At 40.9% G+C, this 27,685-nt stretch overlaps 3 protein-coding genes across 10 annotated transcripts in view; 2 read left to right on the top strand and 1 right to left on the bottom strand.

Annotated features, from left to right (window-relative positions):
- specc1 (sperm antigen with calponin homology and coiled-coil domains 1) overlaps positions 1–2,951 on the top strand; it is a 65,079-nt gene extending 62,128 nt beyond the window's left edge. For 4 of the 7 annotated variants that reach the window (XM_069539762.1, XM_069539761.1, XM_069539760.1 and 1 more), the window contains 2 exons: positions 1,169–1,201; positions 1,552–2,951. In XM_069539762.1, the coding sequence (XP_069395863.1) occupies positions 1,169–1,201; positions 1,552–1,641 (123 nt within the window). In that variant the 3' untranslated portion in view covers positions 1,642–2,951. The remainder of the gene's footprint in view (positions 1–1,168; positions 1,202–1,551) is intronic. The other 3 variants (XM_020086059.2, XM_020086061.2, XM_069539763.1) reach the window with 2 other exon arrangements.
- Positions 2,952–3,726: 775 nt separating this feature from the next.
- On the top strand, positions 3,727–15,076 carry adora2b (adenosine A2b receptor). Of its 2 annotated transcripts, none has more exons than XM_020085547.2 (3): positions 3,727–3,975; positions 4,122–4,591; positions 11,664–15,076. In XM_020085547.2, exons 2-3 carry the CDS (start codon positions 4,272–4,274, stop codon positions 12,394–12,396), a joined length of 1,053 nt encoding a protein of 350 aa, XP_019941106.1. In that variant the 5' UTR covers positions 3,727–3,975; positions 4,122–4,271; the 3' UTR covers positions 12,397–15,076. The 2 variants fall into 2 exon arrangements, with proteins under 2 accessions (XP_019941106.1, XP_019941107.1); XM_020085548.2 differs by having other exon boundaries at positions 3,737–3,975; positions 4,087–4,591.
- Positions 15,065–27,487, bottom strand: zswim7 (zinc finger, SWIM-type containing 7). The gene is made up of 5 exons (XM_020085434.2): positions 27,341–27,487; positions 25,166–25,187; positions 24,248–24,350; positions 17,353–17,457; positions 15,065–15,838 (listed from the first exon to the last, which is right to left on the bottom strand). Exons 1-5 carry the CDS (start codon positions 27,414–27,416, stop codon positions 15,728–15,730), a joined length of 417 nt encoding a protein of 138 aa, XP_019940993.1. The 5' UTR covers positions 27,417–27,487; the 3' UTR covers positions 15,065–15,727.
- Between the last annotated feature and the right edge of the window lie 198 nt (positions 27,488–27,685).

Below are 27,685 nucleotides of genomic sequence, written 5' to 3' on the forward strand. Positions count from 1 at the left end.
GTTATTTCTCCATTACGTGCTTATGGTTAAGAAACTGGATGTGGTAGACTGGTTCCCATGTCAGTGGAGGACTAACTTCCTGGAACCTGGCATTAACTGACCCTCTCTCTCTCTTCCCATCATGCAATTTTTCTCATCCATCTATCTGCTGCGTAAAAAAAGCCTCAGACACAGCCCAGAGTGAAGTAGCTCAACCATCTGTTACGAGGCTGAGACGTAAGAGGTGACTGTGCTGATGCTTCTGTGAACATCTGAACTAACAGAAGAGTCTGTGACGCCACAGTCATGTGAAAGTCCACTTCAGCATCTGACTCACCACTGTCACACTGCGTTTTTGTCTCCCAGCGGCTGAACGCAGCCTCACAGAGTCTGCCATTACTGCAGATTGCATATCTGTGAAGACTCTCATTCATCCAGGTCACGGTTACCTAGGACAAGTTGAATGAATGGCAACGGGTCTAGGTGGAAGATGTTTCTCATCAAGCTTCTGAACATGGATACTGTAGATGACAGTTTTTATTATATTTTAATATAGTTCACACATTTCCAGAAACACATATGAGCAATAATCAGTTGATTCTAAGAAGCACAATTCTTTCATTCGTCCACTTCTCCTGCACAAGCCAATCACCCAGGACACTGAAAATCCAATCAAATGTTTAAATCATCAAATCTCTAAATGATGATGTCATCGCTTCCCTCTCTGTTTCTGTGTTGGTTTGTTTGGTTGTGACCAAGATTATGCAAAAAAAAGGCAGGTCCAGGAGGGTTTTTATCCCTTTCTTTCAGATTGTGAGATGGGGTGTAATTCAACATTTTTGTTGATTCTCAGAGAATAATTCATGGATCTTGATTTAACAAATACAAAGATATTTATGAATGTGTGCGGTTTGGTGCAGATCCACATGAAAAATCTAGATCAAGTGAATAGTTTCTCATGGGATCAATGAGAAATAATGCAGTACCTCAATAGTTCAGTCAAACAACCTCTGCTCGTGACTGAATCAACTTCCCAACAGTCATGTAAATCACAAAGACAGAACATACATTTCTCTGAGACCTCACTACCATCCAAGCATATTTCTGTCTGGTCTCAGGATTTCATCAGTACTTTGCTCTTAGAATACTTAAGATTATGATATTTATACTTCCATGGCTTATTTGACAGTTCTGCGAAGGTGCTGCTGAAGTTCAGTCAATGGTAAATTGTGCTATTTTGTGTTCTCTCTGTGATTCTCTGATCTTGCTGTGTTGCAGTGATTTAAAAAAAATTGGACAAATGGGCGTGCTGTAATTTCAAAAATCTGTCACATACATTTTTATTGGCCAATGCTTTTTATCGGGAGTGACTTCATTATGATAGTGTTCATGATCACAAAAAACTTTAAATATTTACAAATATTTGAGATGAAAAACTGAATATCAGACACTGTTGGTGCAGATTTGACACCAGATGTTTTGGCCTGATGTGTGTCTGTTGTTTGCAAAGCTCAAATCTTGTTTTACAAACCCTGAGAGACCATAACTCACCACAGTCTCTGTCCCAAACAGGACATTGAGGAGCTGATGAAGACCGACAGGCCGGACTGGCAGAGCGTCATGCAGTACGTCTCTCAGATCTACAAGTACTTTGAGACCTGAGCGGTGAGGAAGAGGAGGACCTGGAGCTCGATGAAGACCAGAGGCACTGCAGCACTTTTCTGCCCCGTCTGTCAGCACGACATTCACCTTTGAGACAGAGAGACCAAATGCTGCCAAGTTAACCCTTCTCCTGCTCACTGTTCTGCACCAGAGACACGACAGATGAACAGTTCTGATTGTTGAGGAATGGATCTGTCTTTGATTGATTTCAGTGCAGCAGTGCAGCCAGGAGACACAGCACCATGGTCATTCTTACAAGTTCAACATCTGAGTCAAGGACAAAGGGAAACAGACAAACAAGAGTGCGGTTCAACATACTTTTCAAGCTTGGAAGCAGCTGACAGAATTATTAATATTGATTTAAAAATACTTTTTTAGAATAATATGACAGAAATCCTTTTTTTTTAAACATTTGTCATACACTGGCTGTCAGTCGAAAACAAAAAATCTTTTTTTTTCAGATCAAACTTTTGGGTAGATTTTGGACGTCATCCTGTGCCGCCGACATTTATTACTGGAGCTGTTTGACCCAAATGCTCTGTGGAAATCTTCTTTGTGCCAAAACACAACTTCTATGAAACTATCTATGCATGGTTAAAGTGTGGTGTTCTGTCTCAGCGTGAAGTCCCCTCTCACTGCACAATGTGCAGTCTGGACTACAACCAGTGTGAACCCGACTTCTGCGAGATTTGGTTTCCGTTTGCTGAAAAGAATCAACGCTGACTTCTCATTGTAAACTAGCTGGAGTTGTACTTTGCAGAGCTGAGAGTATTTTAAACTGACAAGTTTGAGTTGAGCTGAAGACTTTATATTTTCTTTATTTGTGGTTTGTCACTAGAAAATAGAGCAAACCTGTGCTGTCAACACTAAAATGATTTATTACTACGAGAGCTGCTGAATAGTTTTGTAGAAGTATTTTTTATGAAAACAGATTGATCTCTATGTTTGCTGTACCCTCCTGTTGTTCCTTGATTCTCCATCTAAAGTTCTCCACAGCGACGGTACTGCAGCTGCTTTACAAAATATATGTCTCTATTTTTCGCATGCCATGTTAAATAATGGAGACGGTGACTTTTACTTGTAAGATCTGAGGCACAACGTGTTCTCTGTGGTGTGGTGCACATTAAGCCTCCGTTTGCAGACACCTATGTTTTGCAAGATTAAAAGTGTTATTTATTTATTTACTAGACATGCATCCTGAAAGTGTAAATGTGGGCACACATGCACACAGTGTTCTGTTTACAGATATCAGATGGGGGCCATGCTGGATGAAGAATACTCAATAAAGGATGGTGAAGTTTTATTTTCAACCTTCTCTTGTTTTATTATTCCTGGGGTAATGTTTCAACACAGATGTAAAGCTCTTGTGGGAATGTAGCAGCCTCTGTGTGTTTTAAACATGGACTGTTTTAAATCTATTCCCAGGTGAAAGTGCTCTCCCACTGTGTCTTTTCAAGCCCCGACTGTGCCATGGGATTGAAAACATTTGGGTGTGTCGGACTGTTTGGAAAACTTTTGCCTGTCTTTCACAGCGCACCTCAGTCACACTTGGCAGCACGTGTAAACTACCCATGAAGTAACACTTATGAGATAATATCTGATGCACAGTTAGATTAAAAAAGACAAAACAAAGGCTGGAAGAAAACTTTACTGAGTCTGTCCGGTTTTTATTTTAAGGATCATCAGCAAAGCAATAACGCCACAAATCATTTCAGATACATAACGCGCCTTTGCTCTGCTTGACACGGATTTCCATATGCAAACATCTTGCTGCTCTGACTTCTGTCTTATGCGTTTGTGTCAGAATGCAGCGGAAGTTCAGTAAGAATCCTCAAACACTAAAAAAAATAAAGGTTTGCGCATCGAGTGTTTTCCTCCCCGGACTCTGGTGTCGGGGGCAAAACCCCCACGATTCAGGCCTGATTGAACCCAGATGCAGGCGCGTGCACGAGTGTTGCAGGTGCTACAGTGTGTGTTGTACACACAAGAGATCGTTTACATAAAACGGCGAGGCACGTGGGGGCGTCGTTAGATGTTGTATGAGCGCGTAATTACGCACGGGGGAGCGGTGACGCTAGGCAGGGATTCCACCCTTATCAGCGACGTGTGTGTGTGTGCATGCGTGTGGTGTATATATGTGTCTGGGTCTGGGGAGTGGCTTTTCTGTGAAATCAGTTCTCCCCCCACCCCCGCCCCACGCACACACACATGCACTTCTATTTCTCCCTCCACTTGGAAACTGCAGTGGCGGAAAAGTTGTGTGACACTGTGTCTGCGCTACAGAGCCACAGATGCCGCCGAAAACCTCCAGAGACGATGTGCAGGTTCATTAAGGTGAGTGAAAAATACAATCCAGTGACTTTATACGTGAGTAATTACGCAGCTACTGCAGCTTCTGTCAACTTTGTGATGCAGCAACAGTGAATTGCTGCTTGTTTTCCTCAGCATCGTTGTAAAGTAAAGTCCCCTCTCTGCTGCAGATAGCTGACCGTGCAGCTCACACTTGTGGAATATTCCTGGATTACAGCAGAAAGACTTCTTTACTCCTCTGGGACTAGAGCCGGTGTCGTGGGGTGATTCGTCTTCTGTGTGAACAGCAGCTTTTAGTCCTTGAACACACTTTAGCTGAGATGAATACGCTGTACATCGTGATTGAAGTAGTGATTGCTGTTCTCTCCATATCCGGCAACGTGCTGGTTTGCTGGGCTGTCGCCATCAACACCACTCTGAAGAACGCCACCAACTATTTTCTGGTGTCTCTGGCCGTGGCTGATATCCTGGTCGGTTGCCTCGCCGTCCCCTTCGCCATAACCATCAGCATCGGCATCCACCTGGACTTCTACGGATGCCTCTTCCTGGCCTGTTTTGTCCTGGTACTGACACAGAGCTCCATCTTCAGCCTTCTCGCCATCGCAATCGACAGATATCTGGCAGTTAAAACCCATTTAAGGTGAGTGATCATCTAATCTTCTTGAGCTGATCAAGACATTTGAAAGATTCAGTGGGTTCTTGGAGCTCAGTTTGGTCACAATCCACTCATCTGTCAATAAGACGAAAACTTTGTCTTTTATTTTCTGTTTTAATCACATCAGGTTCAATCTATTCTTGTATAATACATTTCATTCAGAGGAAGGCTCAGTGTGCTTTGCAGTAAAACACAGAAATCATGAAACAAATAGACATAGAAAATACATGTTGATACTCCAATAAAATAACCTGAAATATTTATTCTTACTCTCACACAAACACAATACTAACTATGAACCCAAGAGAAAAGAAATGTTGGAAGTTTGCTTTTAAAAGAAGATAAAGTAGCAGATCTCAGATCAGAGAAAAACTTCAGTGACTAAATGCACCTCCACCTGATTTAGTTTTGATTCTCTGTACATGACACATGCTTGGTAACCTGAGGTGGCCGGGCTGTGTGAGGGAGCAGGTCAGAAATGTATCTTGGAACCATCACACGTTGATGTGAATTGTGCCAAATAATCAGAAATACACAAACTTGCATTTGTTCCATTTAAGAGCTCAGCATCTGTTCTCAAAGTCCCTCAATCTTGTCATGTGTTCTCCTTGTAAAATATGTGATTACAGGAGCTGGATGATCAGTATCAGCTCTGTGATCTCATGAGTAAGATTTCTGTTGAGATTATTGCCTCTGGTAAACACAGATTTATATATCACCTTGGAATGACAATCACATAATGCAAACCAGGGATAGAGTAATGTCATAATCTTAAGGGTTTGGATAATGTCAGCTGTGTGTGTGTGTGTGTGTGTGTGTGTGTGTGTGTGTGTGTGTGTGTGTGTGTGTGTGTGTGTGTGTGTAATAACAGCAGCAGAAATGCAAAAAATCTGTCTGAGCTCCTTAATAATTTTCCTCAATAACTGTTGATACCGATCCAGCTGTGAGCTTTTTAATCTGACGTCGTCTGCAGCTCATTAAAAGGTGCAAACATCTGTCATGTATCCGTGTGATGTGGCACCTCAGGAGAAGCTGTGCCGGATCAATACCTGGCCACAGCGCGTGTCACTTCCATTGATCCTGATGGCAAAGGTCACAAAGATCCAGCTGCAGAGTCCACAGACCGCCTGAGGAAACACACACACAACATGGTGCTGCTTGATGTTTCCGTGAATTGAAGAACAGGAGGAGCTTTTTTTTATTAAAACGGGAATCGTCAGCCTCCAGGTGCAGCTGGTTTCTTTGGAATGACGCTTTGTCAGAGAGTTGACAGTTTTGTTTTTTAAAGGTTCAGTGTGTGGAATTTAGTGACATCTAGGGGTGAAGTTGCATGTTACAGCTGAATACCCTTCACCTCACCCTCCCCTTTCAAACATGAAGGAGAACCTTTTGTAGCCTTCAGTTGTTGTAAAAACTCAAAAGGTGTTTAGTTTGTCCAGTCTGGACTCCTTTAAAAAACATTAGCTCCATAAAGAGGACCCGCTCTGGATGTAAATATTTAAATATAAGGGGCCTATGCTGAGGTGAAGGAAACAACGATTTATACAATTACACTTATATTCTATTTTTGCCAATAGATCCCTTTCACCTAAATCTTACACAATGGACCTTTAAGGGCAGCGTTCAGTGCAGTGAATGTCATGGGTGCTGGATGGGTTTCAGGGGCTGTTTGTGCTGAAGGGCTGTGATGTGCTGTCATTTCCATTACACTCAAACACTGGCAAGAAAGGACAGTTTGACACCAGACTGGGATGAAAGTTGTCTCCCACCCACATAAGTGGCTCGTAAGCTCCACATTCGTTCTTCTATTTTCGACCTGTAGATGGAATCCAAACCTTAACACACCTCATTTACCTCCTCACACAGAAAACACTGACTTAAAGTACGTTAAAAGTTGTGTATACGAGATATTACATGTTAGTGTAGTGGAGTAATGGTTTCCTGAACAGAGAATGAAGTCACACTCACTTGTGTGGGTGTATGTGTGTGTGTGTGTGTGTGTGTGTGTGTGTGTGTGTGTGTGTGTGTGTGTGTGTGTGTGTGTGTGTGTGTGTGTGATCTTCTCTGCCCTTTGCTTTGGAAGCTGGTGCAGGCACACATTCATGTTAGTGCATGCGGGTCCCTCCCTGTGAAACTGTGCCCTCCCCATGTTATTAATCAAGATAGCAGAATCCAGTTCACCCACAATTCTCTCCACGGACAAAACCACGAAAGTTCTGTTCACTCTGTACAAAAAACCCACTAACACTGCTGAGTTGTCTTCAGTGTGAAAGTTTGCGATCCGCTCCGTTCCTGGGTCAAATGACTCTGCAGTCGTCACATGTAGCAATCGGCTGCTCAGATCAGCAGTGGTATAAATTTTCACCACTTTTCCACTGTGTGACGTCTTTCAGAGCACAGAAACACTGTAAACCCAAATGCTTTTCAATTTTCATTCAGTCTGTGGGCCACACAGCAAACCAAGGCAACGCTAAAATGCTAGCCATGATAAGTAGCTGCAACCTGCACCAACTCACAGATGAGAAGTAATGGATCCAGTGTGGTCAGCAGCTCGCTGGATTGTGTTTTTGTCAGCTCTCTTGTACACAGGGCCACTTTATTCTGTGAGTTGTGTTCTTGAGTGCCATTTTCACTCGGCTGCACAAATTGACTGTATAGGTAACACCCACAGACTGTATATAAAGATGGACGATGTGGCTCCACTTCCTCCCACTGCACAAAAATAAGGCCAAAATATCTCAAATAACTAATTGCAACCACATTTACTGGAAATATAAACACTTGAACATGCATTAGTGTTTGAACTTCCCAAAATGACAGAAACCATCTTTTAAACCCACGTCCTATCCACTAACATGGAGGAGCCTCGTTTATGAACTACACTGCAGTCAGCCACCAGGTTGTGATCCAGATGTTTTGGCTTCCCTTTAAGGAGTTGTCAGGTCGGTAACACCTTTAGAGAGGACAGGGGTTGGGGGAGGTGTGACAAATCTTTTGTTTTGGTCCAAGATGCTGGTGTTAGAGCGACATCTAGTGGCAGTAAATATCCTGTATATAATCTATAATTGCCTGTAAACCAGTGACACTCTCATAACATTGCCTGTCAAAAGATTTCAACTCGACATTTTATAGTTTCCTCAGTGTGTGTGTGTGTGTTCAGCTCAAATTCCATGCAGCAATGTACGATGCTTGTGTGTGGTCTGCGTATTTCTCATGCTGTGGGGACCAAACACAGCCACATAATGGGGACAAACAGCAAAAGTTATCATAAAGTACATAATTCAAATTCATGTTTAGAGTACGACTCCAGGAAATGACACGATAATCTCCTCTGAAGTCATGGAGACATGACTGTTTGTGTGTGTTTGAGTGTGTGTGTGTGTTTGTGAGCTCAGTCAGTCTCGCCGCCCTTTGGGGCCACAAATCTCTCTCAGATAAAAGTGTTTTCACAGATGGTTTGGGGAAAAAGTGGAAAGCCAGAACCAGATGTTTTAAACCCAGAGAGACGACGGAGCCGAACACCCACCCTATGCTCTCCTCCAAAAGATCCTCCAGCTATTTAGTCGCCTTTCTCCTGTTTGAGCTTTCTTATTACAACAACCGCAAAGGATCGTCCCCACCCACACCAGCCGCTCCTGTCTCAGGCTGCTGATTCAGCACATTTCATCCTCATCATTGTAATGGGCTGCGTAAGAGTCTTCTGCTCCTTGTTTCAGCTCATGTGGAGGTGCAGAGGGTGAGGTGAAGTGTCACCCTCCATGTAAATCCTGCTACAAGATGCAGATATTCTGTGAGATTTGCAGTCAGAGGCCTAAAAAAGACACGTAAATGCAACGTAATAATGGAGAAAAGTTTTAGGACTTGATGTCAGAGTTGTGTAACTTGTGATTTGTGTGAGATTCGCAGCTTGACAGTATCTTGGTATTTCCACACCACAATGTTTGGACTGATTTTTACCCCTGTGCACTAAATGTGAAGCCAGAGCCAGGAGACGGTCAAGTTATCATATGGACAGGAAATGACATGAAAATACCCTGCCCCAGCTGTATTCAACACTGTTGGATAAACATTTCAGCAAGTTATTCAGTAAATCCTTTTACCCTGTATGGAAGAATCTGTATTTCATATATATGTACACTAATTTACTCAGGTTTGTCCTTTAACATGTCTCCAGTGTGTGTGTGGATGTTTTACACACGTATCTGATGGTGATGGATCTAACGGGTTAAACCCACTCTGACTGCTGACTGGAGGCTGCAGTTAGTCTGTATTATCAAAGTGAAACCAAGCACAGCCTCCATTTTCTGAGAGCAACAAAACCTTCTGTCAAGCCTGCAGGAGCTGAGTATGTCAAAGTGAAAACATCATGGGGTGGACAAAATTGTTGAGCTTCACTTAGGACACACAGTTACACTCTGACAAAGTTCTGCTTCTCCATGTAAATGCATAGAGATTACAGAATCTGTATTTACTCTGCCCTGTGTCAAAGCAAGTCTCACATGAGGGCAACACTACCAGAGCGTGAAAGGTTTACTAATTCACATCTGTGTTTACATGGTTTCACACTCAACTTGTCTTGTCGCGTTATGCAAATATAGAATAAATACAAAACACAGTCATATACAGTTGTGTTTGCATACACACTGGTCGGCTGGGTGAAGCATAAAATCTTGACTTGTCGGTGTGAACGGCCACATGTTGGATTTAGTTTTCGCTGAACTGGGGGGGGGTGTATGTGCTGGATATTTAAGGAGAATGGAGCAGGAGGAGACAGCAAAACAAAGATAGATGCTGGCGTGCTGGTGTCATGCCACCGCTAATCCACCGAGCCCCTCGCTTGTCCCCTGCCTCCAAAGACAGAAAGAGAGAGAGTGGGAGGTGATGGGCAGCGGACCAGATGCTCTCTGGGAAACGGACGCTGTGCAGGCTGCTGTGCTTGCGACTGACAGATAGAGGGAGGACAAGATGATTGGGTGGAAGGTGTGGGAACATGACAAGGTCATGGTGGGCTCTGAACCCCTCTCATCCCTGCGGGCAGAATGCTGTATTATTCATGTCCCCCAGGGCAACCTGCACGCCACCCTGGAGGAGGATTCAGGCTGGACGCACACAACACATGAATAATTAACTGTTAGAATAATGATAAAACAGGACTGTTGTTAGTCCAAAATGAATCTTAAAGGAGTAATGATGAAGAAGTTGTGACTTTGATTTTACTAACACAAATTCTCCTTTTCCTGTCTGTGCCCTCAGTCACCAGGCATTTGCTGCAGGTTGAAGCCACTTCCCCACACCACACACTCTCATCTCTCCCAGGCGTTTAAAGGAAGGCACGAGTTTATCATGCAATCAATAATCAATTAGATTTTATTCACAAATCACATTAGCCTCATAGGGAGATGCAACATCCTCTGTAAATGAAGGGGCGTGTCATGTTTAAAGTATTTATACAAAACAAATGCCTGACTGAGATGAAGGGAGCAGCAATGGCAAATGTAATGATAGAGGTGTGGTCGGTATGTGAGCAGGGACATTGTATAGGTTATGTATTTCCTGTGTAGTCAGAGCCTGCTCATCAAGAACACAGAAAATAGTGATAATGTCAAAAAGTTGAATACACACCCACCTAAGTTTATGATCTGCCCATGGGAGAGGCCCACTGAGAGTGTTTGTGTCTGCAGAGAGCTGCTCGCTGTCAGTCTGATAGTTCTGGGCAGAGTCTGCAGAGTTACAGCAAAGCCAGACATGATGCAGCATCAGTCAGGGAGATGCTGCTCAGGGGACCGCAGGTTGTGGTGTGCTCACTGTGGTCAGGAGGAGCACAATAAATTCCACTCAGCAGTCCAGCGCTTCAACCATGTTTTTATAGTTATCACAGCCCCAGGAGGTTATGTTTTCACTGCTGTCTGTTAGTCTGGTTCTTTGTAAGCAAGATTACGAGAAACTGCTGGACGGATTAATATGAAACTTAACGGAGGGATGTCATATGAGTCAGGAAAGAACCCAGTGCATTGTGGTGCAGCTCCAGATAGTCTCTTTAACATTGAGAGTTTATAGAATAATTATAGAGAATAATTCATTCATCTTAATAATCAGTCATGTTTAAAGGACTGGTATTTATGAGTATTTATGACCAATAATGCTTTTGTTGTATGTAAGAGCACGAGTCCTTTAACATTCACAATGACATTATTTGCAGAAAATGTTAATCATATAAATAATCATTCACAAAATTAGATTGATCCACAGTAACATGGCAAATTGATAAGTGTTTATATTCATTTATTATTCAAATGTATCTTTTTATTGTTTTATCTGTGAGACTTGTAGCAAAACCACAGTAATCTTGAACTGCAACAAAAAGTACAGTGCAGACTAATGGCTTATTGATGACTGATCATTATTACACAGAGTTAATGCAACAGTCACATGTTACGTTCTGATCTAGTACGAGCAGTAGAGGTCAGATGGATTATTGATGGCACATACAGCTCAAACTGCTGTGTGTGTGTGTGTGTGTGTGTATGTGTGTGTGTGTGTGTGTGTGTGTGAGACTCATAGCCATGCAGCCGCTCGCCTGAATCACTTTGAGGAAGCTGCTCATTTTGCTTCCAGCACAGTTCATATGATGTGGAGAGTCAGGACGACACTTGTGTGAATCAGCATCTGGAGATGCCGCCGCTGTGCGCCTGCTGATGAGAATTTCACATCATGTTTCAGTCAAGTGATGCCTCTGCAGGAATCATAGAAAATCTGTGCAGTGTTAACAGCAGGAAGACAAACCAGAGAGAAAAGGGGAGATTCCATCTGTGTCTGCAGAGATCTGCTGGCTTTCATTTCCAAGTCTTCATGTATCTGAATATAAATAGTGACAAATATATACGGTGTAAACCTGCCTCTCACCTCAAGTAACTTTTAATAATGAACATTTTTATTCATGTTTACAGTGTTTTGCCAAGTTGTTCCCTTTTGCATCTCCTGCAGCTGAGCTGTACTCACGGAACCTTCCACATTGGAAACATTCTAATGACAGTAACCCCTGCTGTGTTTCCTACAGGTACAAGGAGTTGATGACAGGAAAGACTGCCCGAGAGATCATCGCTATTTTATGGATCCTCTCCTTTATTATCGGCCTCATCCCTTTCTTTGGCTGGAACCTGAAGAATTCATGCTGTGGGAACAGCAGCTCCATGGGAGACAACACTACAAACGTCACCCTCAGCCAGGAGCTGAGCGGTGGAGGAGACTTGCTGCAGAGTTGCAAGCTGCAATGCTTCTTTGAGAAAGTGGTGGACATGCACTACATGGTCTACTTTAACTTCTTCATCTGCGTGCTGCTGCCTCTGCTCATCATGCTGGGCATCTACCTGAAGATCTTCACCGTGGCCAGGAAGCAGCTGAGGAAGATCGAGCTCAAGTGCGTGGGAAACGGCGAGAGCCACCACCACGGGCTGTTACAGAAGGAGATCCGGGCGGCCAAGTCCCTCTCCATCATCGTAGGACTGTTCGCCGTCTGCTGGCTGCCCGTCCACATCCTCAACTGCCTCACGCTGTTTTACAGCGAGCTGAAGAAGTGGGATGTTGTCATGTACGTGGCCATTATTTTGTCTCACGCCAACTCTGCGGTCAACCCCATCATCTACGCTTACCGCATCCAGGACTTTAGGGACACTTTCAGCAAGATCCTGTCCCAGCACTTCCTGTGCCGCAGGGAGGAGCGGTACGTCAGCTCTAACAGCAGAAGACGCAACAGAGACCAAATACACATGACCATCGACCCTCTACTTTAGAAAGTCAAGCTGAAGAAGAGCGTCGCCTGTGACGGCTCTGTGGTTTCAGTCTTGAATTTTATTTTTACTGAGGTTTCTAATGTTTACAGAAGGGGGGTATGATAGGTGGAGCTGAAGCGCCTTGAATGTGGACATTTATTTATGAACTGTGCCAAGTGTCAGGGGTCAAGCAGTGAAAGGTTGAACAGTGAGTCTTATGTAACTTTTGTATTGTGAAGGATTTAAAAAATGTTTTATAATGAAGTGAACTGGATGTGCAGGACTGTGAACAGGATCCAAACTTAAAATGTTATTTATCATTCTGAATCCACCTTGTTACTACTAATCCAAACTTTATTGTCAGCATTCAGAACAGTGTTTGATCATTTATTTATTATAAACTTTATGTTTGAGAATGTAAAGAGAAAAAAAACTTTGTGTGGCTAAATCTGTGCTTGTGGACCTAGAAAGGTACAACAGCATCATCTTCATCCCATATTCATCCAGATGACCACCACAGGCTCAATATACAGAAAGAAGGCTCAATATGGTTATAAGAGGAGGCTTAAAGGTCCAGTGTGTAAGATTTAGGTGAAAGTGAACTATTGGCAGAAATTGAATGTAGAATAATCCTCATGATGTTTTCACTAGTTAATTTCATCTACATTATAGTTTTCTTTACCCCAGAAAAGACCATTTATATTTAAATACTTTATATTTACATTGAGGGGACCCTCTCTACGGAGGCCGCCATGTTTTTTACATTAGTCCAAACTGGACAAACTAAACACCTTTCGAGTTTTTATGACAACTGAAGCTACCACAGGTTCTTTTTCATGTTTGGAAGTAGAGGGTGAGGTGAGGGGTGTTCAGCTGCAACATGCAACTTCAACACTAGATATCACTAAAATCTACACACTGTTCCTTTTAACTATGATATTTTACACAATATCTGTACAAATACCTTTGTATAGCAGAGATTTTTTTGCTGCTAAGTGCCAGTGTTTGCAAGCATCCCTGCTTTTGCACCGATCCTCCATAGAAGCTGCATGTACTGGTGGAGGGACATGGTGGTGCACAGTGGAATCAAAAACAGGGACTCTCCTGCCATCAACTTTACTAGAAGAAATTGAGGATGAAAGCAAGCATAAACAAGGAAGAAAAATGCTGTTCCTATCCCAAGAATCAACTCTCAGAACCAAAGGGTTCACAGCCTTGTATCATGACCCCTGTGGCTCCAATCCAGAGGAGGGAGTTTCTGTGGGTTCCTTGACAAACAGCTTGATTTGATTTAGTCATGCAGGCCCAGAAATAAGTAGCAGTTCAGCAAAACACACCTATAGTGGTGATGCCTATTATTTCCATATTTCTTCAGACAAAGGCTCAGAAGTGGGAAAGTGATTGTAGGCTTTATAGAAATATGGCATCGCCACAGGGCATTTTCAGCTGCTTTGTGAGTAAACAAGCCAATTTAAAGTTTCCTCATCACGCAGGCTTCTGTTGCACATGTATCTAGTGGATTACAGAACAAAAAGAACCAATGCTTTGTTCAGGTTCATAGGAGTGCAGCTGAAAACACCCGCTCCCCTGAGATAGTCTCAACTGGGATCCTGAGGCTCCTCAGTCCTTCCAAAGCTGCTGAAGTCAACAACCGACAGTTTGGATTTTTAAAGCTGATCCTTCAAAGAACACCTGCACTGAGGACTCATTTTAATCAAACTACTAATAATTTATTACTCTCTCTTCTTAGCAAAGATAGATGACAAAGTCCAGTTTGTCCCAGAAAAGGAGAGATCACTCTGGAGAGTGAAACAGGAAACATGAAACGTTCTCCTTGTTTGCTCTCAGTGGTGCTCGCAGTGCATCATAGTTTGAGGGAACGCAGCTGCGACACTGCTCTCTTGGTCTATAAGCTCCTGATGCTGTAGGGCTGTGGTGGTCAGCATTGTTCTGACGACAAGGGCTGATGAATCTCAGAAAAACAACTGATTTGATAGAATCAGAGTTTCGTTTTTGGGGTGTTTGTAATTTATGTAAAAAAAGAAGTGGGTGTTTTCGATCACCTGAGAGCCATCACTACACACACAGACACACATTGCACTGACATTTTCGAGTATTTCCTACGTGGTGTGCTCCATCGGTCGTGTTGGTGTTGAACCAGTGTTCTTAAGTTGAGCACTTGCCTCCACTGCTTCATTATCACCCCCTCAGTGTCCAGTGAACGACCTCTGACCTGACTTCAAGGGCTAAAATACAGGAGTGTGCCGACATTATAGTACATTCCAATGGAGACAACTATACTGTACCTGCACTGTAACGTTGTAATATATTGTCAATGTCGACTGATGTGTAAAAAAATAAGTACTGTAAGTGTCCAGCTTTATACAAGCTCTTCATTGATGTCAAACTTCTGCCTTGTTCTTTTTGTGATTTAAAAAAATAGGAAAGTCGGACGATAACAAGTTGATCTAGTTCAACATTCCTGCCTTTCATTCCGAAGTAGCTATCTGTCTGTGTGCTATAGTGACGTTACTAATCAGGAAAAACATCCACTGTGCTCGAGCTGATGTGCAACCTTTTCCAGAGGCCATTTTTTTCATTCAACAAAACGACAGCTGCAAACTGATACTGCTATTTAACATGATGCAATCTGTATGTATGGTGAATTATTTTGTTAATAAAGTTCATGTTTATATTGTTACAGATCAGTCTTTATTCCATAAAAAAACGTATTTCCAATATTTGACGATTCATATTCACAAAATAGAGCAAAAGACAAAATATATTCTTCTATAAAAATGCTTCTGAGGTAACTTTAGTATTCAGATGCACAATAATTTTTTTAATAATGTGAATAACCTCAAACGGGGAAAGTCACATAGAAAGGGACCGATTGAAGAGTGAAGTAGAGAAGAATAGAAATCGGACCGAGAGTTTGATGTTTGGTTGGTAGAAACAACAGATTGCGTTTCCATTTGCAAATAAAATATATTAAGGTTTAAAAAATGTGTCTGAGGTCACTTCAGCATGCAGATGAACAATACTTCCTTTAATAATGTGAAATAACCTAAAAAATCAAGAAACTCACACTCAAGGAACAGATGTTTCCCTTGACACAGATTGAGGTTTCTTTCAACAGAAAAAATAAATAAAGCAACATCTGGTACCTCTCACAGAAACATCTAGAAGAGCAGAAGAGCAGAAGTGTGGCCATCCTTTAAGAGTGCTTCACTGCAGTGGCACAAGATGCCAGTGTGAAACGTGGACCCTCATTCAGGAGGCTCCGTACTGTCCCTTTGGAGCCAGATGTGCTGCTCCTGCTGCTGAACTTGGTAGTGAACGTACCTGCCTGTCAGGGGTCTGCGGTGCCGCTGAGCAGCATCGACATGTGCTGATCAGACACACTCTCCTGCTGAGTCACACCCATGGCCTGGCAAAGGTAGGCAGCCAGGATGTGTTTGCACTGTGAGAAAAGAGAAATGACGCTGATTCAATAAATTACCACAGGCACCAGTGTGGTTAATGACATGCATATGAAGCCCTGGTAATGTAATACCTTTCTGCTGACAATGTTAGTCACGAGGCCAAAGGAAAGAATTATTTCCAATGTTTATATGAAATTATAAATATTTATATAAATGGAAAGTGCACAAGATTAAGAAGGTAACGAGTGTTTCTTTCCAAATGGAGAATTCGTGTTATGAATGACGAGTAATTCCGGATGTTCATGTTGAATGACATATAATTCTGCATCTGTTCATGTGTTATTATTATCAATATGAACATGTTAATCATTGACTTGTTTTCAGCCTCAGCCTGTTTCATGCATTATAAAAGAGGCTTCCTCCACACCAGCGCCTGTGGATTAGTGTTTTGCATTAACAATGAGCCAAACTCCAAGTGTGGTGAAAAGGACAAATGTGCAGGAGTTTGTTTACATGCTTGTCCTGTCAGCTCGTATTTTGAACTCATGGTCGCCTGCTGTCAGAGGGAGTGCAGCTTTATCTGTCCTCTGACCTACATGTCAGTAGTGTGGACCTGGTCTGGCCTCAACCAGTCATGTTGGAATCTGTGGAGCCCCTGAATGGACAGAGTGGCTCCAGCGGGGGAGGACTGCAGACACCACGGTCAAACTCAAAAGTCTCCTGTGTCAACTGCCATCAGTTTAGACTTTGGAACTGAGAAGCTACAGTAAAACCTGATCCACCAAAAGCCTCATCTTGTAACATCAGTCCACACCTCTAGGGACAAAAAATACAGCCCAGCCTATATGGATTTTTGGGGGTCAACGCCGATTGTGATATTAGGAAGCAAAAAATAATAATAAAGAAATATATATTCTGTAAGATAAGTTTCTCTATCAGCAAAAATCAACACAGATATCGATATGTCTGTGAAAGGCTCACACTGGCTGATTTTTTTTCATAAATCTACATATTTTTCGGAGTTCTTTCATGGGGAATTATACGTGGCACGGATCCGCTTATCCGTTGCAGATCTCGGTTCTCACAGTGATTTTAGCAGCGCTCTCCAGGGAAACAAATCCCTGTGATACTCAGAGCAGCAGCTGAGGTCGTTTGCTTGCAGATTTTTGGAGGCAAAAACACCCATTCGGGGCAGAGACGCCCCTTAGTGACCAAACAAAAACCCGACCAGACCACAATACATCTGCAATGCATATTTCAGCATGTGCTTCTTCCCATTATTGACGCAAGCAAACGTTTTTTTCTCCAGGACACACGCCTGACTGACAAGAAACACCTTCACCTGTCTGTGTGTCAATATGCTTTTGTATACACTGCATACATGATGTGATTGTTAAAACTTAAACCAAAGGTCAAAAACAAGCAAAGTCATTAAAACTGTTCAATCAAACAGTTTATTAGAGAGGAATAGAAATCTGACCATGTTTGGTTGATATAAATAAAGTTTCAATTTGCAGCCCAAACTGTTTGTCACTTTCTGTGTCGGACTCACCAGCAGGCCTTCGTTTCTGCGGAGCACGGTGTAGGCAAAGGCCGGACACGAGCAGTAGTGACAGGAAACAAAGCAAGTGTACAAACGCCCCGAGTCCCCGCTTACCTGCAACAGAAACATGCAAAGTATGTTCAAACATGTGGCTTTATGTTCACAGCAGCTTGTGTGAGACATATCATACACAGCGTGTGATAGTGTCAGTTGTTCCTTTAAGGTTCACTTATCAGATATGATCATATGCTGCAGGAGAGCAGCAGCGGAAACAGTGACAGGTTGACGCAAGTCAACAATATAATACACAATCTCTCACCACAACTTTCAAAATAACACTGACTACAGGAAGTGTTTACCCACGTTGGACTTTTTTTTTTTCAAGTGTTTCCTTTTGTAACTTTGAACTTTTTGCATTTATTTGTAATATTTTGAAGTTGTTACGTTAAATGAAGACATTAATATTTTGTTCTGTTTGTTAATTGCACACAATTTGGCGACAGTGGACGTTAGCAGTTACTAGCTATGGCCAGAACAGGAGCAGCTCGTGCTGTTCCAACTCACCATGGTAATCACTAAAGAATAAAATCATCTGAAATGACACCACACTGTACAGTGAAACCAGTAACCACTTCATCCCTAATCACTGCACAGTCGCAGCTAACCACCTGAAGTTACCAGGATTTCAAAACATGTTGCAGTGATTTCCACTTTTCAGAATCACGTGTGTATCCTTGAGACACCAGTTCAACAAGCAAGAAACCTGCCGACCTCCAAAACGTTCCTCAAAACACACTTCCTCAGAACTGCTTGAATGAGTGTGGTTGATATTTCTAATCATTTACTTTCATTAGCTTTCTCTGTTCTAAACCTATGTACAGTAAAAGCAAATGTATTATTAATAAAGTTAATAATTGTTATAATAATAATTATTACCCAGTGTCTATTTTGAGGATAACTCCATTCTGGACTCTTCTTGTAAATGTTTAATTACAGTGACAGACCAGTGGTTGAGTTGAAGGTGATGTTGCACTGACCTCATCATTTCACATTAGTTATTTGCAGGTAACGAGATAGAAACGATACATTTTTAAACAGCCTGTGTGACACAACTCTGGAGTCTAATGGCCTCGGCTGTCCACGCTCCCAGCTCCAGTCATTTCAGTCTTGTCCTCATGGACGTGACACACGAGGACATTAAGTCTGAGGATAAGCTTGACACTTCACAATAACTAATGCTTTCCAAGATGGCAGAGCAGGCTCCATTACTTCCGTGGGCTTCCATAAATTACCTTTCGCGGTGACCTACTAAAGTAAAAACACCTCATTTGTCCCCTGTGACACTTCATTATAAATAAGGCACAAGAGAGACAATCACATGGACTTAAAAATCTTTAGTGAGGATGAATAAAGCACCACACACAGCAGGAGGGGGACAGAATCAGTAGAGCTGTGTGGGCCGAGCCAAGGACCGCTACAGTTTCTTAAGAGCCAAAGTTTATTGAAACCCAGCTCACACTCGGGTCCTTTTTGTTCTCTGCTGGCATCAAAGATTGTGGGGCTCTGCTGCAGCTCACACTGCAGAGCTGGAAGCTGATATCATCAACACACAGCACACAAACTGTAGGCGTCCACTGCCTGGCAGGGATTCAGAGCTCGCCAACAAACACCACACATTCAAATCTGCCGTTCACCACTCGCTGCAGATGGAGCAGCGAGAGTTAAAACCTCAGCAAAGCTCCTTCTCTGTCCGAAATGTTCCCTCTCACGGGAATACTGCTCAGGACAGGAGTTTGGACTGCCCTCTGTCCACTGGTTACGCTATATAAACTGTTGATATTTCAAGCTCTGGGAAGTCACCGAGATACATAGCCGTTGAATCTGTGCTCTGGCATCACCAGTCACCACAGACTGACCCCTTAATCTGACCCCTGACTCTTTGGCCGATGAACTCCTTCTTCTCCCCTCATTAATTCCACATACTGTTTGTTTTAAATTGCAGTTGACAAGCTAAACAATAATATGAAAAAGTTTAAGGAAGTCTTAAGCTGCCACTGCTAATAACCAGTCGCTCACATTAGCACATCCATATCTCAGTTGCTCCTTTCGTCCGCTCCATTCTTTTCTATAGTTTTATTACGTCTGAAGAAGGGGTCGTCTGGGCTAAACAGTGTTTACCCCTGAAACTCCTAAAGTGTTTTGTGGACTTAAACACTTCACCCACCCCTCCATCTGCATATTGGTGAGTAGATAATGAGTGAATTTATATTTTTCAGTGAACTATCCCTTTAAAGGTCCAGTGTGTAAGATTTAGGTGAAAGTGAACTATTGGCAGAAATTTGATGTAAAATAATCCTCATGATGTTTTCACTAGTTTGTTTCATCTAAATTGTATGAATTGTAGTTTTCTTTACCACAGAAAAGACCATTTATATTTAAATACTTTATATTTACAGGGAGGGGACCCTCTCATGTTTTTTAGTCCAGATTGGACAAACTAAATACTTTTTGGGTTTTTATGACAACTGAAGGTTGAAAACATGCAATTTCAACACTAGATATCACAAAATTCTATACACTGTACCTTTAAGTACATTTATTTACTCCACCACATATATCAGCAAATAGCTCTACTTTCTACTCCACACTGTTTTTACAATGCATTGGTTTAAATGTCCACAATATTTTTTTGTTTTTAAAAGTAATGAGAGGGGAAATGGTTCATTGATCTAATCAGGTCTTATATTAAACAGAATATACAGTGCACAATGATGTAGTAGACTGTTGCATCAGGGAATAAGCTACAATCTGCAGGTACTTTTACTTTTATTACTTTTGTCTTTTTATTTTTTGCCTTTTCTTAACTAAAATGTTTGAGTACTCCCCTCCCCCGGTACGATGTCACCAGGTCAAACAGATGGTCTCATACTACACCCATACTTCTCTTCAATTCAGTTCACAATTCTCACTCTTACATATTGTTCACTGCACCATCAAGCCCCTACACATCTATCAGTAAACTATTTAATCGACAACCAGTAACAGTTTGTTGAGTAAAACTCTGCTGACTGCTGAGTGTGGAGTCTCATTACTGCTGAGTATACACCAACTACTTCCATTTCCCAACAGGCTTCAATACACCAGAAAAGGTCACAGTGTTAACTGTGATAAGGTGAAAAGCACCGAAACGCCAAGATTTCATAAGTTATTCATTCCCTATGAGGAAAGAGGAAAACAAATGTTCACATCAACATGAGTAACTCAGTTGCGTCCCACAGGAAATGACAACGAAAATTGTGTAATTTGTGAATTTATCAACTTCTGTCTCTCTCTTACGTAGAGTCCAGGTAGCACGCAACTCACTGTACTCCCAGTAAACCCAGTGCTGTGTGTGGTGGGAGAATATCGTTTTTTTTTCCAAACTTGGGTCTCTGGGAATTTAACTTCTATTATTTTGAGCTTCATTTTTTTATAAGCTGCTGTGATAAATCTGCTCTCTTATCTTCTCCCTGCCTCACAGGAAACTCATGAAGACAAGATGACTAAGTGCATTCGGGTTTTATTTTTAAAACAGCTCCTCAAACCTTCGTCAATGCATTCACTCTCTTCAAAAGGTTTAATGACGGTTTTCTAACTCACAGTGCCGTCATGCTGGCCACGTAAATGTCAGACGATTCTCAGTCATCCAGGTTGTGGTTTTATTCAAGAAGAGATGAACTGAGGACAACTGGACAGGTTTGCAGATTCTTGAGAATCTTTCATAAAGAGGCTTCAGCAGTTCTGAATAATTGGTGAGGACACACTGAGCAAAAATACTGCGCGCTCTGACCTGACATGTTATGACTGAGAGGTGTTTCCTGTCCTTTTATTTCCCAAAAGTAAGAAAGCTGCTGTAAAAGTATTTAGCAAGAGCCTGAATTATAAAACAATGCAGTGTCAGGCGATAACTTACGGAGAGCTTGGTTTGTGTTATACAGCTGCCCACAGAAGTGGAAGCTCAAACTAAATATTTGTGCCATGGCTCAGTGACAGAATTTGAACAGACCCTGTGTAAACTTCAGTCTCACTTAATGTATCCCAAACTGTCACAACATAAAACAGAACCTGCCACCATGACAGGAGCAACACTCCCACCTGCTAAATGTCCCAATCTTCAAGATTTATGACAAAAAGATAGAAGAATAGAATGTAATCATTAATGTTTATGTAGTAAAACTCTTTAAAGAGGAGTTTACATGCAGGTTGAGTGTCAGAAATATTCAACCTGGAAACATCAGAGAAGCTGAAATAAACACTTTAATCACAGTTATTAGTTATGTTGCTCTTAAGGAAACTGAAAAAGTCTGTGAAACCTTTGCAATGAAACTGTTTTCTGTATTAACTGGTCATAAAATGTGTAATTAACTCTATAAGCAGACATGGTGGGTTAATAATTAGACTTTGAAGGTGATGGTAGGTCACCACCTTTTTCAGAGCCAGTTCCCACCTGTTTCCATTCTGATAAAGAAGTCCCCTTCTTAAATACCCACAATCCATTTTAAACAAATCATGTGATGTATCAGCAATACAGAATATATACATCATAGATATCATAATAAATATACATAGAAAAACATATTGAATATAAACTCACTCATATAAATGTGTCACATCAATAGTTGGTATTCCATAATAGATTCTGGCTGAGTAGAAGTCATAAATAGTGTCAGTGTAGCACAACAGATCAACATTCAAAACATTATTGGTACATTAGGTGTTCGGATTTTCTCTTTTTCAAAGGTTTTGTGATGTTTTTTTGATGCCGTACCGATCAAAAGATATTTTACTTGATGTGCATGATCTTTGTCTTAGTGAGGAGGTGTATTTTCCAATATGTTGTTTAACTGATTTTTTATGCAATGATTCTACAGCTGTTTTTGAGTCAAACCTGAAATGTTTGAGAGTGCAGCCATAAAGCAGAGCACAGAAGGAGACATGTGTGACCTTCCCACAGACTCACACTCATGCAAACAGCCTGAGTCATTTCCACTGACTGACACCAAACCAGAAAAACAGAACATGATGATGTGTTCTCAGTTTAGCAAATGACATGAAAACTGTGAGCTTGAGATTAAATGGCAATGGTGTGGACAGACCAGGACTGCAACTCACTAAAAATAAATTACTTTTACTTTTGTTGATGAAATGTGAAGTGAAAAACACACATTTCCAAAGTGATGCTTGTTTTGTTCAATGAAAAGTTCACACTTGAAACATGTTTAATTCACTATCGCACATGACAAAGAAAAGCAGCAAATCCTCATATACAGTTTTATATATATAGTTCAAATGCAATACTTTTATAATTTCAGATCTTAAAGGTAGAATTTTGTGATATTTAATGTTGAAGTTGCAGCTGAACGACCCTCACCTCACCTCACCCTCTCCTTCCAAACATGAAAAAGCACCTGTGGTATCTTCAGTCGTCATAAAAACTCAAAAGGTGTTTAGTTTGTCCAGTCGGGACTATTATAAAAAACATGGCGGCCTCCGTAGAGAGGGTCCCCTCGATGTAAATATAAAGTATTTAAATATAAAGGACCTTTTCTGGGGTGAAGAAAACTACAATTCACAATTTAGATGAAACAAACTAGTGAAAACATCATGAAGATTATTTTATATTCAATTTGTGCCAATAGATCCATTTCCCCTAAATCTTACACACTGGACCATTAAAGTGTACAGGTTCCTCAGAAAAATCTGAAAATCTGAAAGTGTCTTTTCCAATAATAATAAACATTTGTTTTTATTTGATTACTGGATTAATTCGCAGGAAAACAAATGGGGTTTGAAAAACAAATAATTTTCCAGAAGAGAGAATAAGAACTGATTATTCAGTTCTTCAGTGTACATATCCGGTACAGTTTGCTGGACCACAAATATCAAACAACTAAGACAGCAACCTTGGGCTGAACGTGTCCCCACAAGAACCCTGTCTTTATTTAGCTGCATTGTATTTTACAGGAGTTTACAGGAAATTTGGGTCACAATGACCATAACCCCAATGGACTGCCTTGTTCTCCCACCACAAGGAATTCTGTATCCTATTGAGGATAACTTTTAACTTTCAGAATGCCATGACTCACTTTTTTAATAGCAATAGCATTTTTTCTCAGATATGAAATAATGTGGTAACTATGAATGATATCCTGTGTTTGTAAAGGTCTGGTTTTTCAAACATTGTTTCATGTTTTAAGAAGTTTCTCTTACAATTGATGCAAAACAACAGCACACACAATGTAAGTGTACTTGCTTGTTTCAAAGTGACGATTGAGAGACATTAATCTCTAAATTTGGATTGCCACTAAATTCTTTACTAGACTTTGAATCATGTTATCATTGGAGATGGTAAATTCAGCCTGCCATTGCAGACTGGCTCATTAATACACAGTCAACCCAGGAGCCTCGATCTCATACACTTCCAGCATCTAGGTCTCCAGTACTCATCGTTAAGATTATGAAACAAGATTATTTTACATGTGTTTCCCTTTGTGTTGGGGTTTATGGACCCTAACACTAGAATCAGACTGGAGTAAACTTTGCTCGTCCACCTTTTGAAATAAAAAGCCAAAACATCAGATGCTGGTGATTTTCTTGATCTAAAGCAAATATATATTTTACAAACTACTACTTAACTGAGTATATGCTTCAAGTAGTTTGTCTGCGAGAAAGGAGATCACACCTTCACACACTAAATCTGTGGTTCAGAAAAATGTGACATTGTCTTGCTGAGGAATAATGTGGATATAGTGGAAGTAATGTGATGTTTCAATGCCGAGCATTAATTTGCAGGATATTATCTGTGCAAGTAGGACTACTGATGTAAATGCGGGCAGATTCATGTGTTGACAGATTAATGACAGACCTGGAAGACCTTACGTCCACTGGGAGAAGACAGACAGGTGACTGAACGTCGGTCGACCAGGTCCAGAGCCCGTAACGCACAGGGACCAAAGACAAACTTCAGCCTGAAAGACATGAAGAAGAAAATGTGAGAGAAAAAACACTACAACATCTTGAATCTTCATCAAGATGTATGGTATAAATGGCAATATACAAATATCAGTCTACCTATTTATCTGTCAGGCAAAACTTTATTTGTACAGCATCTTTCATACTCTAATATAGATTTATAAATAAAAGTTATAAAAACAGACCAAACAAGGACCAAAGAATATGTTGAAATACAAATACATATGACTAAAAATATTATTCTACTATCACTATATATATATCATGATATAGCAAAAGGATGACTTTTAATAAACAACAGATGACTTTTAATAAGCACAAATGTTAATCGGTTGTTGTTATTTTATTTTTTGCAATCAATAATAACGACAGCATAAAAATATAAACCCATAAAAAAATACATCAATGTCTGTTAGTGAATCACCACAAAATGAAGTGAAGAGCCCCTAAACCAGAGAGTTCCCGACTAGAAGACAGGATGTGGGCGTGTTGACACAGACAGGGAGCGTCTTTTTTCTGTAACTCAGACCATTATGTCGAGAAATGTTTGGGTAAAGACACAGAGCAGCATCACGGCACCACGTCTCAGAGCTATGTCACTTTGGAAAATGTCTCCCCTGTCGACCTCAGTGTGTTTCTACTTGACTTAAATCAACTCACATTCAGTCATGTGCAAACCTTTTCTCTCACACGGTCAAAAATAACTCAATGTATGGTTTTAAAAGTCTTAGTCACAATCATCTAGAGTGAAAGCAAAATAGCATAGTTACCATAAATATCTGTGATGGGAAGAAGATGGAAAAACACTTACGCAATAAGCAGGTCATCAGGAACTGCAAAAAAAGAAAAAGATAAAAGTAAATTTTTAAAATGTGCATTGGGGCACATGGGTTTTTATACAAAAAAATGAATTCCAACTACTCTATTTTTTGAATCATTAATTACCTGCAGACAAATTAAATCTACCATTTACCTGATTTAATCTGTTTAAATATAACATGACAGAGGATTCACTAGGTCTGTGACTAAATAGTAGTATTAGTCGTAGTAAAACCAATTACTTACTCCATTCTAATTATCTAGTTTAAAACAATTAGTTTTTGTTTATTTTTCCACTGGGTACAGCTATTTTAGATATTGCTTATATTTTCTGAGTAAAAGCAACGAATACTTTTGCTTTTAATGACATATTTTCAAAGTGTATGGTGCTGCTGTTATTTGATGTAACTACTGACTAAAGATGATGGATTCAAGTCTAATGGTCCTGTCAGACAACACAAGCAAATACAGAGGAACTGTTGACGCAGCCTTGGGCCTTTCAGTGGCTCTGTCTGTGTCAACTCTTCAAACCTGCAGTATTGTTCAGGCCCTCGGCACGACATCAATGTACAGATCAAAGCAACCACTCCCCCCCTCCTCCCCAAATTCACAGCTAAAAATAGAAATGTATTCTTCAGTTTGGTCTTGTATGAAATTACAGAGTACAGATGAACACATCACTGACTAATGGTATTTAAACTCCACTGATTTGAGTAGCAAGACATTCACATTTGAACGAATGTCAGATTAAATGTGTAATGTTATCTGTTGATTCATGTATGTATATATGTAAATTATATTTTATGTATATATATCATGTCAGTCTAATCGTGTTGGACATAATACAACATGAAACCTTCTTTTTCTGCAGCATTAGATAACATAACATTTCAAGTCCCGTTTCCTTCAGTTCATATCAAAAAATCTCGCACTCTGACCTAGAAAAACGAATTCATGGACTCAACTACTGTAACTTCCTTCTCGCTGTGATCACTGACGTCGCTCTTTTGCCTCCTTCTGCTTCAAAACGCAGCAGCTCGGGTTTTTAGTGGACTTAATAGACGACATCACATCAACCCAACCCTGGGTTAGCTCTGCTGTATCCCTCTTTGGTTTAGAATTTATTTTTAAGATTTTACTGATGACTTTTAAAGCACAAACTATACAAAAGAAATATTGACCCAGTATGAGCCAGCAGCCTTAGATCCTCAGGTTGAAGATCCTTTAGTGTAAAGGTGACCGTGCTTTTTCAATCAGGCCCCCTCGGCTTTGGCATGACCCGATTGAGAAGATGAGGCTTGTAGATTCAGTTACTTCCATAAAATCATTTCCTGAAAACAGATTTTTACAGATATGACTTCACTTGAAGTTAAATTTTTTAAATATTTGTATTGTTTTCATTTGTGAAAAGTTGTCTTCTTTTTATAGTTCTTATCCTTTTTCTTTGTTAATAGCCCTCATATGTGTTGCTGTCTTCTTACTGCTTTTATTCTGATTGTTTATGTCAGTGAGAATGTTTGTATCCTGTGTGTGCTTCGTCCTGTTTTTAAAGGTGCTGCATGAATAAAGCAATCATCATCATCATCTTCATCGTTATTAGAAATGATGGCTCAGTTCCATTTGAATGACTGAATGTTAAAATCTGTACGGCTGAATTTCATTGCGCTGCTTGTGTTTTGTGGTCATAGCTCACTTGGTCACTGGAGTAGATTGTGATTTTTAATAAAATGCAACAAGTCTAAATGTGTGAAGAGGGACAGGAAGTGGACACCTACATGTAAAAGACATATAGCATCATTCATACTTTCCCTGTATAGTGTAAAGGAGACGGTTCTTCTTCTCAGGTGTGGTCTACGAGCACATATGTGATGCAACAGCGCCCCCTAGCGCAAATTTATCAAACCGCAGTGTTGAAAAACGGCGGAATATGAAACGATCAAGTGCAACATTGATTTTACTTTGAAGCAGAGTCACGACAGTTGTGTTAGAACAACCCTAAAGAGAAGTTAACTCCTCTCTGCGGACACAGGGGACGTTCACATGAGGTCTGCACACGAGACGAGTAAATGACTGAGCTTGCTATTAGCAGCTGTTAGCTCCCGATGCTAACTTATGTACTGAAGTTGTCCAGGGGGCAAACACACCCCTTCACCTCGCTGTGTCTTACTGTGAGACGTGTCCCGGTATGTCCTCTGGATGTCCCGGAACAGTTGTTCAGCCACCGCAGGAAGAAGTGGAGACATCTCTCAGGACCTTTAGCACGAGCAAAACCAAAACATGACAACTTCCGCCTTCAACTTTCCTTTCCCCTCCAAAATAAAAGCCCTACTAGAACTCTAATAACCAGCAGTATGTTTCTAGTCTTGAAGTGATGAGGTGATGATTGTATTGCCCCTGATACCAAAGAGACACTTTTTGGAGAAAACAGTGGACAAAGCATCTTTAACATATGTTCAACACGTACACTGTATAGAAGTTGTTAATAATAATCATCATCATCATCATCATCTCA

The sequence above is a fragment of the Paralichthys olivaceus genome, chromosome 15 (genome assembly GCF_024713975.1).
Source record: "Paralichthys olivaceus isolate ysfri-2021 chromosome 15, ASM2471397v2, whole genome shotgun sequence".
Taxonomy (NCBI): domain Eukaryota; kingdom Metazoa; phylum Chordata; class Actinopteri; order Pleuronectiformes; family Paralichthyidae; genus Paralichthys; species Paralichthys olivaceus.

Bases quoted from the DNA above. Each gene is read 5' to 3' on its own strand.
- adora2b (XM_020085547.2), top strand. From the start codon at position 4,272: ATGAATACGCTGTACATCGTGATTGAAGTAGTGATTGCTGTTCTCTCC. The intron at 4,592-11,663 runs GTGAGTGATCAT...TGTTTCCTACAG, and splicing joins GCAGTTAAAACCCATTTAAG to GTACAAGGAGTTGATGACAG.
- zswim7 (XM_020085434.2), bottom strand. From the start codon at position 27,416: ATGTCTCCACTTCTTCCTGCGGTGGCTGAACAACTGTTCCGGGACATC. The intron at 25,188-27,340 runs GTAAGACACAGC...CTTTTTTTGCAG, and splicing joins ATACCGGGACACGTCTCACA to TTCCTGATGACCTGCTTATT. The intron at 17,458-24,247 runs GTCTGTCATTAA...TTTCTGTTGCAG, and splicing joins GTGGACGTAAGGTCTTCCAG to GTAAGCGGGGACTCGGGGCG.